Raw genomic sequence first — 15,098 nt, 5'->3', positions numbered from 1 at the left:
GCAGCTCAAGTGTCCATTGACAGATGAATAAACAAAATGTGGTATATACATACAATGGGATATTATTTAGTCTTTTTTTTTTTTTTTAAGATTTTATTTAGGGACACCTGGGTGGCTCAGTGGTTGAGCATCTGCCTTTGACTCAGGGCCTGGTCCCAGGGTCTGGGATCGAGTTCCGCATTGGGCTCCTGCAGAGAACTTGCTTCTCCCTCTCATGAATAAATAAATAAAATCTTTAAAAAAAGACAGAGAGAAAGAGAGAGGCAGAGACATAGGCAGAGGTAGAAGCAAGCTCCCTGTGGGGAACCAGATGCAGGGCTCAGTCCCAGAATTCTGGGATCACACTCTCAGCCAAAGGTGTCTAGACGCTCAACCGCTGAACCACCCAGGTTACCTATTATTCAGTCTTTAAAAAGAAATTTTGACATATATGTATATACAATGTGGATAAACCTTAAGGATATTCTGCTAAGTGAAATAAGCTAGTCACAAAAGAACAAGTATTATATGATTCCACTTATATGAGCTACCCAGAGAAGTCAAAATCATAGAGATAGAAGGTAGAATGGTGGTTTCTTTGGGTTAGGGGAGGGAGGATAGGGATGGATTATTTTTTGATGGGTATGGAGTTTCAGCTTTGCAAGATGAAAAGAGATAGAGATGGTGGTGCTGGTTGCACAATAATGTGAATATGCAAATGCCACTAAACTGCACACTTAAAAATGGTTATGATGATAAATTTTGTTATGTGTATTTTACCATAATTCAAAGAAAATGTAAGTGCATCATAACAATGTCGCCAAAAAAAGAATACATTTCAGTAATTTTTAGATATTCCAAAGTTGTACAACCATTGCCACAATCAATTTTATTCTTTTTATTTAAAAATTTTTTTTAAGATTTTATTTATTTATATGAGAGGGAGAGAGCATGAGCAGAGGGAAGGACAGAGGGAAAGGAAGAATTAGATTCTCTGCTGAGCATGGAGACCGACATGGGGCTCAATCCCAGGATCCTGAGATCATGACTTGAGCCAAAGTCAGATACTTAACCAACTCCGTCACCCAAGAACCCCACCACAATCAATTTTAGAACATTTTTATCACCCTAAAAAGAAACCCTGTACCCATTAGCAGGCATTCCTCATCTCCCTTCTCCCAACCCCTGGCAGCCACTAATCTACTTTCTGCCTCCATGAATTTGCCTATTCTGAGCATTTCATTTAAATAGAATCATACAACATGTGACCTTTTGTGTCCAACTTCTCTAACTTAGCATAATGTTTTTAAGGTTCATCCATGTTATAGAACTTCATTCTTTATTCATATCAGTACTTTATTCCTTTTAATAGCTTATTAATATGCCACTGTAGAGATACACTTTATCCATTCATCAGTTGATGGACACTCAGCTTCTTTCTACTTTTTGGCTGTTTTGAATAATACTGCTATGAACATTTATGTAAAAGTTTTGTGTGGACATGTGTCTACAGTTCTCCTCGGGAGATATATATATATATATACCTACCTGCCTACCTACTTACTTAGGAGTAAAATTTCTGGGTCATGTGGTAATCTCATGTTTAGCATTTTGAAGAACTTCCAAATTCTTTTCCACAGCAGCTACACCATTTTACAATCTTCTAGCAATTTATCTGGGTTACAACTTCTCTACATCCTCACCAGAACTTGTTATTGTCTCTCTTTTTAATGATATCTCTCCTAGTGGATGTGAAGTGGTAGCTCATGGTGGTTTTGATTTGCATTTCCTTCATGATTAATGACATATCTTCACATATGTTTATTGGCTATTTGAAAATTTTCTTTGGAGAAATGTTTACATTGTATTTTTCCTGTGAGTTATACGAGTTCTTAATATATTTTGATAGAAGCCCCTTATTAGATATATAATTCTGTGGGTTCTTTTTACTTTATTAATGTGTCCTTTGAAGCACAAAAATTTTTAATTTTGATGGCATCTAATTTATCAATTTTTTTTCTTTTGTTGCTATGCTTATGGTATCAGAAGAAACCATTGCTTTATCCAAGATCATGAATATTTACTCATAAGAGTTTTATGGATTTAGCTCTTATTTCAGTCTGTGATCCTTTTGAATTAATTTTTGTATATGCTGTGAAGAAGGAGTCCAACATTCTTTTGCATATGGATATCCAGTTGTCTTAGGATCATTGTTGAAAAGACTATTCTTTCCCCATTAAATTATCTTGGCACCCTTGTCAAAAATCAATTGGCCATAAGTTATGAGATTATTTCAGGACTCTCAATTCTATTTCATTGATCTATATGTCTATCCTTGTACTACACTGTCTTGATTGAATATCGTAGCTTTGTCATGAGTTTTTTTTTAAGATTTTATTTATTTATTTATTTATTTATTTATTTATTTATTTATTTATTTAAGAGAGAGAGCAAGAGAGCATAAGCAGGGGAAGCAGCAGAGGGAGAAAGAGAAGCAGGCTCCCTGCTCTCCTTCATGGGGCTCGATCCCAGGACCCTGGAATCATGACCTGAGCCGAAGGTCGATACATAACCGACTGAGCCATTCAGGCACCTTCATAAGTTTTTAAATTGGGAAAGTGAATCCTATAAATTTGTTCTTCTTTTTATTTTTAACTTTTATTTATTTATTTTTTTAAGATTTTATTTATTCATGAGAGAGATGGGGGGGCGTGGGGCAGAGACACAGGCAGAGGGAGAAGTAGGCTCCATGCAGGGAGCCCGATGTGGGACTCGATCCAGGGTCTCCAGGATCACGCCCTGGGCTGAAGGCGGTGCTAAACCGCTGAGCCACCCGGGCTGTCCTATTTTTATTTATTTTAAAGATTTTATTTATTTATTCATGAGAGATACAGAGACAGAGAGAAAGGCAGAGACATAGGCAGAGGGAGAGGCAGACTCCATGCAGGAAGCCTGATATGGGACTCCATCCTGGGACTCGAAGATCACACCCTGAGCTGAAGGCAGACACTAAACCACTGAGCCACCCAGGCATCTCTTGTTCTTCTTTTTTATTTTATTTATTTATTATTTTATTTTATTTTATTTTATTTTTGTTCTTTTTGTTGTTGTTCTTTTTTAAATACTGTTTTGGTTGTTCTTGATTCCTTGTATTTATGTATGAATGATAGAAGCTTGTTATTTTCTGCAAAAAGCCAGTTGAATTTTTGATACATTGGAGATGTAGATCAGTTTGGGTAGTATTGCCATATTAACAATATTAAGTCTTCTGATCTGTGAACATGAGATACCTATTTATTAGGTCTTCTTTAATTTATTTCAGCAATGTTTTGTGGTTTTTAGTGTACAAGTCTTACACAATTCTTTCTTAAATTTATTCTGAGGTATTTTATTCTTTTTAATGCTATTACAAATAGAATTGTCTTCTTAATTTCATATTCTGATTGTTCATCGCAAATATATAGAAATACAATAGATTTTTTTGTGTATAGATCTTGTATTATACAACTTTGCTGAACTTGTTTATTAATTCTAATGTGTGTGTGTGTGTAGATATTACTCAGTGTCACATCCTCTGGAGATTAACACAGTGCCTAATCTTAACTAATATTCAACCCATTTGTATTCCTTGAACTGATCTCTTTATATGCCCTATTGCCACAGAAGCCTCTCATTTACTGAGTAATTTTTCAGTTCCCAGTATCATTGAATCATTCTTTCTCTTCTTCACTCTTATCTGTAGGCTTGGGAACAATGGGCCGAGGCATTGTTGTTTCTCTTGCGAAGGCCAAGATCCCAGTGATTGCTGTGGAATCGGACAAGAAGCAGCTAGAGACTGCTGATATGATAATAACTACCCTCTTGGAAAAGGAAGCATCCAAAATGCAGCGTAGCAGCCACCCGTCGTTAGGACCAAAACCCAGGTTAACTACATCTATGAAGGAGCTTGGTGGTGTAGATTTAGTCATTGAAGCAGTATTTGAGGAAATTAACCTGAAGAAGAGGGTCTTTGCTGAACTGTCGGCTATATGCAAGCCAGAAGCTTTTCTGTGCACCAATACTTCAGCCCTAGACATTGATGAGATTGCTTCTTCCACTGATCGTCCTCACTTGGTCATTGGCACTCACTTCTTCTCACCAGCTCACGTCATGAAGTTGTTAGAGATTATTCCCAGCCAATACTCTTCCCCCACTACCATTGCCACAGTTATGAATTTATCAAAAAAGATTAAAAAAATTGGAGTAGTTGTAGGTAACTGTTTTGGATTTGTTGGCAATCGAATGTTGAAGCCTTATTACAATCAGACGTATTTCTTGTTAGAAGAAGGCAGTAGGCCAGAGGAGATAGATCAGGTGCTGGAAGAGTTTGGTTTCAAAATGGGACCTTTTAGAGTGTCAGATCTTGCTGGATTGGATGTGGGTTGGAAATCTCGACAAGGGCAAGGTCTTACTGGACCTATGGTGCCTTCAGGAACTCCTGCCCGGAAGCGAGGCAACAGGAGATACTGTCCAATTCCTGATCTGCTCTGTGAATCAGGACGATTTGGCCAGAAGACAGGGAAAGGTTGGTACCAATATGATAAGCCATTGGGTAGGATTCACAAACCTGACCCCTGGCTTTCTGAATTTCTGTCACAGTACAGAAAAACCTATCACATTGAGCCACGTATCATTAGCCAGGATGAGATCCTTGAGCGTTGCTTATATTCACTTATCAATGAAGCATTCCGTATCTTGGGAGAAGGGATGGCTACTGATCCAGAGCACATTGATGTTGTCTATTTACACGGGTACGGATGGCCAAGGCATAGGGGTGGACCCATGTTCTATGCCTCCACAGTTGGGTTGCCCACAGTGCTAGAGAAGTTGCAAAAATATTACAGGCAGAATCCTGATATTCCACAACTAGAGCCTTGTGACTATCTGAAAAAATTGGCTTCCCTGGGCAACCCGCCTCTGAAAGAATGGCAAAGCTTGGCAGGACCCCCAGGCAGCAAACTGTGATTCAGCCTTCCAGGTTACACGCACATGCTGGCATCAGGTAATGCTCACTGAATTTCATTGAAATTAAATCCAAAGATCCTGAGTAAGATTGTACTGAAATATAAAGCAGAAGAAATAATTGATCAGCTAAATCTTCTCTTTGGGACTTCTGATTATTCTAATGAGTCAGATCTTTAGAAATATGCTCCCTATGCCTCTGAATCTGTCTTTATTGGATAAATTATTTCAATCCCAGTGAATAAAACTTGCATTGATACCATAATAGCTAAGGAGAGAGACTCAGGAATAAGTTAAGGTTTCCAAGGGCTTTGATAGTTGGAGATGTCAACAATTAATAACTGATAAATGCAACTAAGCCACAAATTCATTCTGACCCCTTTCAACCTAGAGTCCAGAGGGGCATTAATTCAGCATGGAAAGCCAGGATGAATTTTAGTCCAGAGTCTCAGAGATGGAGTGGGGATAGTTGGCAGGGTAAGGTCCGCAGGGAGGGTCTCTGTGAGTATGGGAAGTCACCCAAGGAGAGGCAGAAGTAGTTACCAGAAAGAAAGGCAGGGGCTCAATGGCATAGCAGTGCTAAAGTTGTAGGCAAAACACAGTTGGGAATTAGTGAGGGAGTCAGGTACTTTAGACTAGAATGGGGAACTCAGAGTAGCTTGGGAATTCATACTTGGTGTGTTACTTCATATAGCGCAGTTCCATATGCATGGTTGTGCTTGCTGCTTGCAAAGGGCTCAGTAATGTTTGTTGGTAATTTCCTTGGGACCAGGAGATGTCTACAACCAGTTATTCTTTTCTATACCTGGAGAAGTAACAGAAAGTAGTCATTATTGACTTAATATAAGAAGGGATCTTAGAAAACATCTAACCTCCTCTGATTCTATGATAGAGTCATGATACCAGACTCCCTGTCATGGTGAGCCCTTGTGATGCTGGGTATGGAAATTGTTGAATCTTGAAAAGTCTGAAGTTCCTGCCAAACAAAATCTGTATAACTTTGTCATAAGATTCTCTTTTTACTTTTTTGTGGGGTTAAAGTTGAGGGGCCAATCGACACAAAAACCTGCACACAAATGTTTATAGCAGTATTATTCATCATAGCCCCAAATTGGAAACAACCACTAGATCTCCATCAGCTGAGGAATAGATAAACAAATGGTGAAATAGCCATACAACAGAATATTGGGCCATAAAAAGAAATAAAGTAGGTACAGATACATACTACAACATGATGAACCTTCAAAATGTTAGGCTAAATGAAAGAAGCCAATCACAAAAGGCCATTTTATGGACATTCGTGTGAAATAAAATAGGCAAGGCTATAGACACAGAAGGCACATCAGAGGATGCCTAAGGCTGGAGTAATTAGGGCTGAGGGGATGGGGAGGGACTGCTCATGGGGACAGGGTCTCTTTTGGGGTTGATAATAATGTTCTAATATTATTGTGGTGATGGTTACATAACTGTGAATCTAAAAACCATTGAGTTTGATTTTAAATGGGTGAGTTGTATAGTATGTGAATTATAACTCAAAATTGTCAATAAATAAGTAAATAAACAAATGGGCTCAACTTGTCCTTCAATGTGATGTAAATGACCTATTTTCACAGTATTTTCACCTGTGAACCCAAACAAAATGATCAGAAGTTCTGATAGAGAAATCTTGTTCTATTATCAAAAACAAAAACTCTAGAGTGTTCCTTGAATTGTAGTTTAATTTAGAATAATTTTTAAATTGTATATTGCTGGATTTTATATAAATTGATATATAAATTTTTAAATTAAAGAAAATTTTAAAAATAATTTGCAAAGTAGTGACTCTGCCAAGTGACTTATCTGCAAATTAATGTTAAAGGAGTGGTGCGCGTGTGCACACATACACACACTTTTTCTTCTTTAGACCCTGAGTGGATTTTATTTTGAGTTCTTAAAACTCATTTTCACCCCACACTACCTTCCAGGTTGGGCCTTTGAAACTAGAGTGTCTGTGAATAGATTTTAGGAGTCAAAAATCCCTGAAATCGGGCAGCCCCTGTGGCACAGCGGTTTAGCGCCGCCTGCAGCCTGGGGTGTGATCCTGGAGACCCGGGATGGAGTCCCACGTCAGGCTCCCTGCATGGAGCCTGCTTCTCTCTCTGCCTCTCTCTCTCTCTCTCTCTCTCTCTCTCTGAATAAATAAATAAAAAATCCTTTTAAAAAATCCCTGAAATCTTATGCTAATGTTTATGTATACAAATATGAATGTATTGCTTAGAAGAGGTACCACATCTTACACCATATTCTCTCTTTCTTTAAGATTTTATTTATTTATTTGACACAGAAAGAGTGAGAGCACGAGCAGGGGGAACAGTGGGCAGAAGAACAGGGAGAAACAGGCTCCCTGCTGAGCAGAGAGCCTGGACGTGGGGCTCGATCCCAGGACTCTGGGATCATGACCTGAGCTGAAGGCAGATGCCCAACCGGCTGAGCCACCCAAGCATCCCTCATAGACTCAAAAAGTGTCTGTGACCCAATAAAGGTTAAGGACTAACATTCTCTATGTAATATGAGGAGAAGAAATAGGAGTTCATTTATCCTTATTTTATACTAAAGGAGGCAAAACAAATTTGCTGGGTCTTACATACAACAGTGGTTAATATGATGAAGCCTGTCCAGGATACTCTAGTTCATCCTTGAAAATGTACTTGCTGAGAAGAATTATTTTGTTATCATTGTTGTTATTGATTATTTTAAAACTGCCTGTCTTAAAAAAAAAAAAGCTTCTGAATGACATTTTAAAAATGTGTTCTAATGGCAATTGCTCTGACAAGAACTATATATTAGAAGCATCCTTGAAGCTTTGCCATAACGCCCCAGCTCTAAGGATGAGATTGTGTTCCTTACACTGTGCAGCCACTGTGCAGCTGTGGTTTCTATCCACTTAGTCACTTCCAGCAAGAACAGGTGTGCATGAGAGAGATAGAGGGTGGGATCTTAAACTCCCCGATTAATAATGTTTCAGAATAGTGTATGCAAATCATACTCCACAGCAGTTAGGAATCTGAAATTTCTAGCGTCTTACATTCATCTTTAAAATAGACGCCTAGAAATCTGAAATACTGTAGGCTTCCTAGTTTGGCTGACCCTTCTTGGTAGCCATTGATGAGATTAATAGAAATGAAGTTCTCTGGACCAAAAACAGCTTCCTGCAAGAACAGAAATAGTTTTGACTATTTTTGTGACTATCAAGGCCATCTGCTTATCTTGCCAGCTTATAATTTTGAGATTAACAGACAAATTACACCTCTTCCTGGTAGGACAGCAGCATTATTATACAATTCTGAAGGATGCCATTCATACTGTGTTCCAACAGTTGTCATTCACACAGAAATAATGTGAATAGCACCCCTGGGAGTTGTGCAACACCCATCATTGTTTTCAAGTCAAAAACTAGAGTTTTCAACTCGTGTAGAGGTTTTAAGTCAAAAATTCTTTCCTCTGTGTATTGCTATAAGTATCTTTCTAACCAAAAGTTAGTTAACAAAAGTAAAGGGAAAATTTCCCTTTCTATTGGTGTCTCCAATGGAACCAAAATTTCACAAAGATTTCATCTAGTCTGTTCATCTTAGTATATATTTTTCTAGCATTCTGACGAAGAGGAACATAAGAGAGATGAACAGAGCTTTTTAATTCTTGTCTAAAGTATTTGAGGACATTTCTTTTTTTTTTTTTCCAGGACATTTCAATTGTAATATTTATTTTCTTTCACCAAGCTTAAAATAGCCTAGCAGAATGAGTGCCTGAATGCATCTAATAAGGTGACATGAGCAGAGCTTTCACTCTAGTTAGGGTCACTCCACCTTCTGTAAGAGGAAGCACTTGCCAATTCTGGCCATAATGTGAAATCCTCAGGGTGGGTAGGGCAAAACCTTCTCCAACCAAACCATAACTGCCCTTGAATTGCCGAAGTCTGCCAAGGCCTAGACATTTGTTAATTTGTACATTTTGGCAGAGACTGTTGGCTGTCCCCCAAAGTTTTTCTTCTTCTGTAATAATAAACTTCTCAGTTTTTTGGCTGAGCATTAGGTTGCTCAAAATACACAATTTATTTGTCAGCTTCTCTTGCATCCAACTGTGAATGTGAGGACAGATCTAGACAATGGGATGTATCTAGAAGCATCACATGGCAGCTTTTGGGAACCTACCTGAGAAATCACATGATGTGCTTTCTTTGCCTATTTCTTTTTTGTCTCTCCCTCCATTTTGCTGCCTGGAATGCAGATGTGACAGCTGGAGTCCAACCACTATCCTGGACCATGAGGACAAAGGTCATGCCTTAGGGATAGCAGAATGGAAGGCTGTATGTATGTATGTATGTATTTATTTATTTGAAAGAGAGAGAGAGTGCACACAACTGGGAGGAGGGGCAGAGGGAGAGGGAGAAGCAGACTCCCCCCTGAGCAGGGAGCCCAATGTGGGGACTTGATCTCAGGACCCTGATATTACAACCTAAACTGAAGGCATATGCCCAGCCATCTGAGCCACCCAGATGCCCAGAATAGAGGGCTGTAAAGAGCTTGGTCCCCAAAGACCTCCTGGAGCAGAGTTGTCACTCTACTTTCCAACAGTCACTTATGTAAGAAAGAAATAAGTTCCTATCATGTGTAAGTAGTCAGTGTAAGTGACTAAGTCATGTGTAAGTAAGCCAGTGTCATTGTAGGTCTTTAATTATCACAGGCAGGGCCTAAGAATCAGTGGGGTTTTGTTTTTGTTTTTGTTTTTCTCAGTGCCATAGGTAATTCTGATGCACAGGCAGGCTTAAGAATCCAGTCTCATTAAACAGGATTTCTTGTTTTAAGAAAAAAAAGAATTTGCCAGTATGATGTGTTTTTTAACTTGATACTGAATTGCTCGTAAATTTTTATGTTATGTTTCACATAGAATTGTTGTAGGCAGTTCTTGGAGATGCTAATTAAGAACCTGAGAATAGGGCTTTAAATCAACACTTAGTGAAACAGTCTGCCAGGCCTACTTGAACCTCAGATGGACTCCTACTTAATTAGAGAAAAAAATACTCAAAGTTTGCATTATCAGAAGGTAATCAACAATAGCACAAAAGAAAAGAAGAAGGGACGCCTGGGTGGCTCAGCGGTTGAACATCTGCCTTCGGCCCAGGGCATGATCCTGGAGACCCGGGATCGAGTCCCGCGTCAGGCTTCCTGCATGGAGCCTGCTTCTCCCTCTGCCTCTGCCTGTGTCTCTGCCTCTCTTTCTGTGTGTCTCTCATGAATAAATAAATAAAATCTTTAAAAAAAGAAAAAGAAGAATTAAAGAAGTCATATCTTGAATTAAACAAAGGCTATCTCTCAGCACTGACCACAAAGGAGGTGGTAAATCTAGAGTACACAAACCTTCTGGTCCGTAGATCAGAGATCTCTGAAGATAAAGCCCTTCCCAAGGAAGTATAAAAGATGAATCCATAGAGGTACAGGCAGAAAATATTAGAAGTGATTGCTACTTATTTTTGTCCAAAAAATAAGAAATTAATCTTTATTACTATTTCATGTATGTGGACACTGTTGGCCTCACCAGGTTGTATGGTATGCCTGTTGTAGGCAGCCATATGTCAGGAATGAAGTATCCTGTGGGGAGAGGCCAAGTTCCAACATATAGAGAGGTTGACAGTGGCTTCTTCCCTCTTTCATTTGCTGTTAGCATGTTGAAAAATACTGCAGATTGTGTAAGCTGGGATAAGTGGATATTTAGACTTAATTATTTAATCTGACCAAATTAACCCTGAAAGAAAAGCAACGTTGAAGATAATCCAAATAGGGGCACCTGGGTGGCTCAGTTGGTTAAGCATCTGCCTTTGGCTCAGGTCATGGTCCCAGGGTTCTGGGATCGAGTCCCACATCAGGCTCCCTGCTCAGCGGGGAATCTGCTTCTCCCTCTGCCCCTCTCCTGCTTGTTCTCTCTCTCTCTCTCAAATAAATAAATAAAATCTTTTTTTAAAAGGTAATGCAAATAGCACAAAGGTAAACAACAGGAAAATTGAGGAGCCAATAGATCTGATATCAGTTTTTTATCAGGTGCATTACAAGATAGAATTATTTAGTCAGATCCGGCAAGAGGTTGACTGAAAAGCTTTGAAATTACCAAGAACATTATTAGGAATATTGATTTGTAATCTACCATTCATTATGAAGCTTGCCCTAAGTGTGTATTGTGTCTTATGATATTAGTCAATAATAGGATGAAATCATCACCTATTAGCAAAATGTTTTAACATTATTTATTTCATCATTATCTCATCATTTATAAATTTCTTTTCTTTTTTTTTTAAGTAGGCTCCACGCTTAGCATAGAGCCAATGTGGAGCCCAAAAGGGCTTGAACTCAAGACCCCTGAGATTAAGACCTGAGCTGAAATCAAGAGTTAGACATTTAAGGTGTCCCCCAGTTGCCTCCATTTATAAATGTCTATTTTATTGTGTTTTATAATGTAATATAAAAGCAAAATTATACAATTTAACAACATCCTCCATATCAGAGATGTATACTAAAAATTTTTTTAATTTTTATTTATTTATGATAGTAACAGAGAGAGAGAGAGAGAGAGAGGCAGAGACACAGGCAGAGGGAGAAGCAGGCACCATGCACCGGGAGCCCGACGTGGAATTCGATCCCGGGTCTCCAGGATCACGCCCTGGGCCAAAGGCAGGCGCCAAACCACTGCACCACCCAGGGATCCCTGTATACTAAAATTTATGTGAGTATCTTTACACAGATCCTCCTTTAGGAATGAGAGATTTATTCTCCTAACTGCTAGCAGTGCTGCCAGAAAAATGACCTTCTTTGGGGATTGCCTTGCTCAAGGTCAATCTTCTTCCAAAGGGAGCTTGCATCCAATGACTGCTCAATGCAGGAGTAGGAATTCATGGTCCTCTTGCCCCATTTCAGAAAGACTGACGGCTCTAGAGCTCTCTGTGATGTCGGTCTGGGGTCTTTATCAGCACTGCATTGAACTCAACTTTTCCCTCTGCTCGTTCCCACTTCCTCCTCTTTCCTTCACAGGTGTTCATCCCAAGAATACTCCTCCTCTCCATCTCAGAGTCTGCTTACCAGGGAACCCAAACTATGACAATGAAAGTGCATGATCAAAAATATTTGGATCCATATAATATCTATCAACTCTCTGGCATTTGCCTAGTAGATTTCTTCTGGTTTCACTTCTCATCAATTTTTATGAATATTCTTGGTGTGCTAGAAAAGAATGTGCATTTTTTGATGAATATGGGTTTCTAATGTAAGATCAAGCTAGTTAAATTATGTTTGTCAAATTTTCTATTTAGCCTTGATGATGTTTTATCTTTAGTTTGCCTCCTCCTGTGATTGGGGGCAATTACCCATGCCAGAGTGGGGACTCCTTTCCTTGACACAAAGAGCCAGAAGTGATTGCGTGGCGCATGTAGTGTAAACAGGCTCTTACCTATGTCCCTTGTGGAAGCATTTCTCCTCCAGGAACCAGGACTTCTAGATCCCAGAGTGTTAGTTGCTGATACAGGAAATAAAATTCTCCAAATAGGTCACTGGCAGTAATGGTAAATGGGGTCACTTCTACTTCCCCTCTTTGGTTCCCATAACCTTGTAGTCTACCTATTAGGAACATAGCACCATGTAATGGTTATTGATTCAGAGTGTGAACTGCATCCCAGAGGACTGTACCCCATCCTCACAGGATGTCATCTCCAAGCTGGCACCTTAGGGATACCTTCAAAGAGATACTCTGTTATTCTGTTAGGAAGGCTAATAGCTTCTGGGGGTTGTACTACAATTGAAGTATTATCGTGAACTATAATTGAAGTAGGGAATCCATGCTTATACGCCCACTTCCACACCACCTCTGTTTTAAAGTGTGTCCTTTGGTCTCATGCAATGTTATGTGGGCTCTTGTGTCACTGGCTCAGACTTTCTCTAAGTCCTTGGAAAAAAAGCCCTGCAGTCAGGAAAGGAAACCCCACAGATGGAATATACATCAATTCCAGTCAAGATGAATTCCTCATCTGCTGAGTGAAGAGTTCCAATATAATTGGCTTACCACCAAGTTGTTGATTGGTCTCAGGACTCAGTAGTAGGACTCAGTATTCAGTAGTACAGTGCCTGGGGCTAGCTATACATTCAGGAGCTAGATTAGCCTTGGTGAGTGAGAGCCCATCCTGTTGGGCTCGTGCATAGCTTCCATCCTTACAGCCCACTCTGTTTACAGGCTATTTGTGCCCTCGCAAAGGTGGTCAAGGACACTGGCTCATTGATGTCAGCTAGCCTGGCCACTCTACCTACTTGTTTATGTAATTTATCTTCTGTGGTCGAAATTTGCAGGATGACATTAATGTGATGACATGACATGTGATGCACAGCTCTTCAGGGTTGGTGCCCATTCCCAAAGTCCATGCCTCAGTTCCCCAGTTTTTGCTGCCCACTATCATCCAATATTTCTCCTTTTAGGCCTCGACCAATCATTCAACCATTTGGCAATTTGCCATTGCCTATGTATATTTTTTACCTCAAGTTACTTCTCTGGAGTCTTTTGATTCTTTCACCATCTGCCATGGCAGTTCTCACATATCAACTTCACTGACTACGTGCTATCACTTTCTCCAAGCCTCCAAGAGCCAATTTAGCAGTGTATCAGTAATGTGTCCCAGCGTCTTTACCTGGGCACTAAATTCTCTATCATGGAGAGTGCTTTCATATCAATAAGCTTCTCTACCAAAGTTTATATCTGCCCGCCCACCTTGATCTGACACATTCAGGGCTCACTCCCAAATGTACTTTCCTCATTTCTACTGATAACATGTTGGCTAATACTATAGCTCCTTAAGATATAAAACCTTTCCTTCCTTAGTTTTAGCACTGCCCTGTATGGGTTACTTCGTGACTTAACTGTAATTATTGTTCTAGTGGCCAGAAGGGAAGATATTTCCTGAGCTAGGCATGTGTCTTGCAGAACAGAAGCCTCTGAATTGTCTTTGAGCAGGGGGGGCATGAGTGGGGAGTCACAGGTCTTTCACAAGGAGAGGCAAGCCTCCTTCACAGAATTTGATATTTTTAAATTCATTGACCCAGATGCTCCCATTTCAAGTCACAGGGTCGCACTTCTTCCTAATCACAGCCCTACCTTTGGCAAAGCAGAATTTCCACGAGAATCCAACCCTCCTTAGAACTCCATTTCCCTTATAATTTAGTCCTGGTCTTGATCCTCCGTTTTTTTCTGCCCTGTGACTGCAGTAGATGAGTCTCTTACACACTGCCAGGGAAGGCCTCTGACATTGGCTGTTCATCTTACATTGGTAATTAATGACCTTCACACCTTTTATTGTGTTTCTCTAGTGCAGCAGTAGCCCCCAGCAACAGCCATCTGACTCCATGTAATTACCACTTCCTATAAACCTCTCAGATGCCTGAGATATTGCCCTCATTATCTTCTATGGGTATCCCACTTCAACGTCCTCACTGATGAAGGTTGGTTGTTGTTGTTTTCTTAAGTAGGCTCTCCACCCAGCGTGGAGCCCTCCACTGATATGAAAGTTTTAACTTTTGCACAGTTATAGCATGCCAGAAGCTTTCAATATTTCACGTTCCACCAGGGACAACATTTTCATTGCTAGTCGCTTGGTTTGTAATGCAGCTCCAAAATCCCACTTTAGAGTTTCCTTCCTGGGACCAGTTCTGTTAGCAACTGTCATAGGCCAAGATCCCCAGGAAAGAGACTCTGGTGTAGAGATTTCCATGCACAAATTATGCTGCTGAGTGCCCTCGGGAACAATGTCTGTACAGGAGTGAAGAAAGCAAGACTGAACAGAAGGAGAGTTGAACGGGAAGGCAGGTAAAGCTTCAGCAGGCCCCCTGAATTGAGGCAAGGGGATTGGGCTTTGTATGTTCACTTGCGCTTGCTTTTGAATGTGGGTCGTCCCCAGGGAGGCATGGCCTTGAACAAGGCATCTACCTTCAGCCAAGGTCAGTTATCTTTGGAGAAACTCAGGTCCCTGGCCTCTGCCAGCAGCTAACACTCCCAGGAGCTGAGGGAATAAGTTTCTTGGTACTGAAAGGGGGGACCTGGGCCTTGCACAGCATCCA

The 15,098-nt window shown here is 40.1% G+C and overlaps 1 protein-coding gene across 1 annotated transcript in view; it reads left to right on the top strand.

Annotated features, from left to right (window-relative positions):
• The window catches only part of EHHADH (enoyl-CoA hydratase and 3-hydroxyacyl CoA dehydrogenase), a 48,660-nt gene extending 42,106 nt beyond the window's left edge, over positions 1 to 6,554 (top strand). The window contains exon 7 of the mRNA XM_038583609.1: positions 3,722 to 6,554. Within this exon, the coding sequence (XP_038439537.1) occupies positions 3,722 to 4,983 (1,262 nt within the window). The 3' untranslated portion in view covers positions 4,984 to 6,554. The remainder of the gene's footprint in view (positions 1 to 3,721) is intronic.
• The last annotated feature ends 8,544 nt before the right edge of the window (positions 6,555 to 15,098 follow it).

The sequence above is a fragment of the Canis lupus genome, chromosome 34, assembly GCF_011100685.1.
Source record: "Canis lupus familiaris isolate Mischka breed German Shepherd chromosome 34, alternate assembly UU_Cfam_GSD_1.0, whole genome shotgun sequence".
Taxonomy (NCBI): Eukaryota; Metazoa; Chordata; class Mammalia; order Carnivora; family Canidae; genus Canis; species Canis lupus.
The sequence above is the reverse complement of the archived record's forward strand: the minus strand, read 5'-3'. Positions and strand labels throughout refer to the sequence as shown.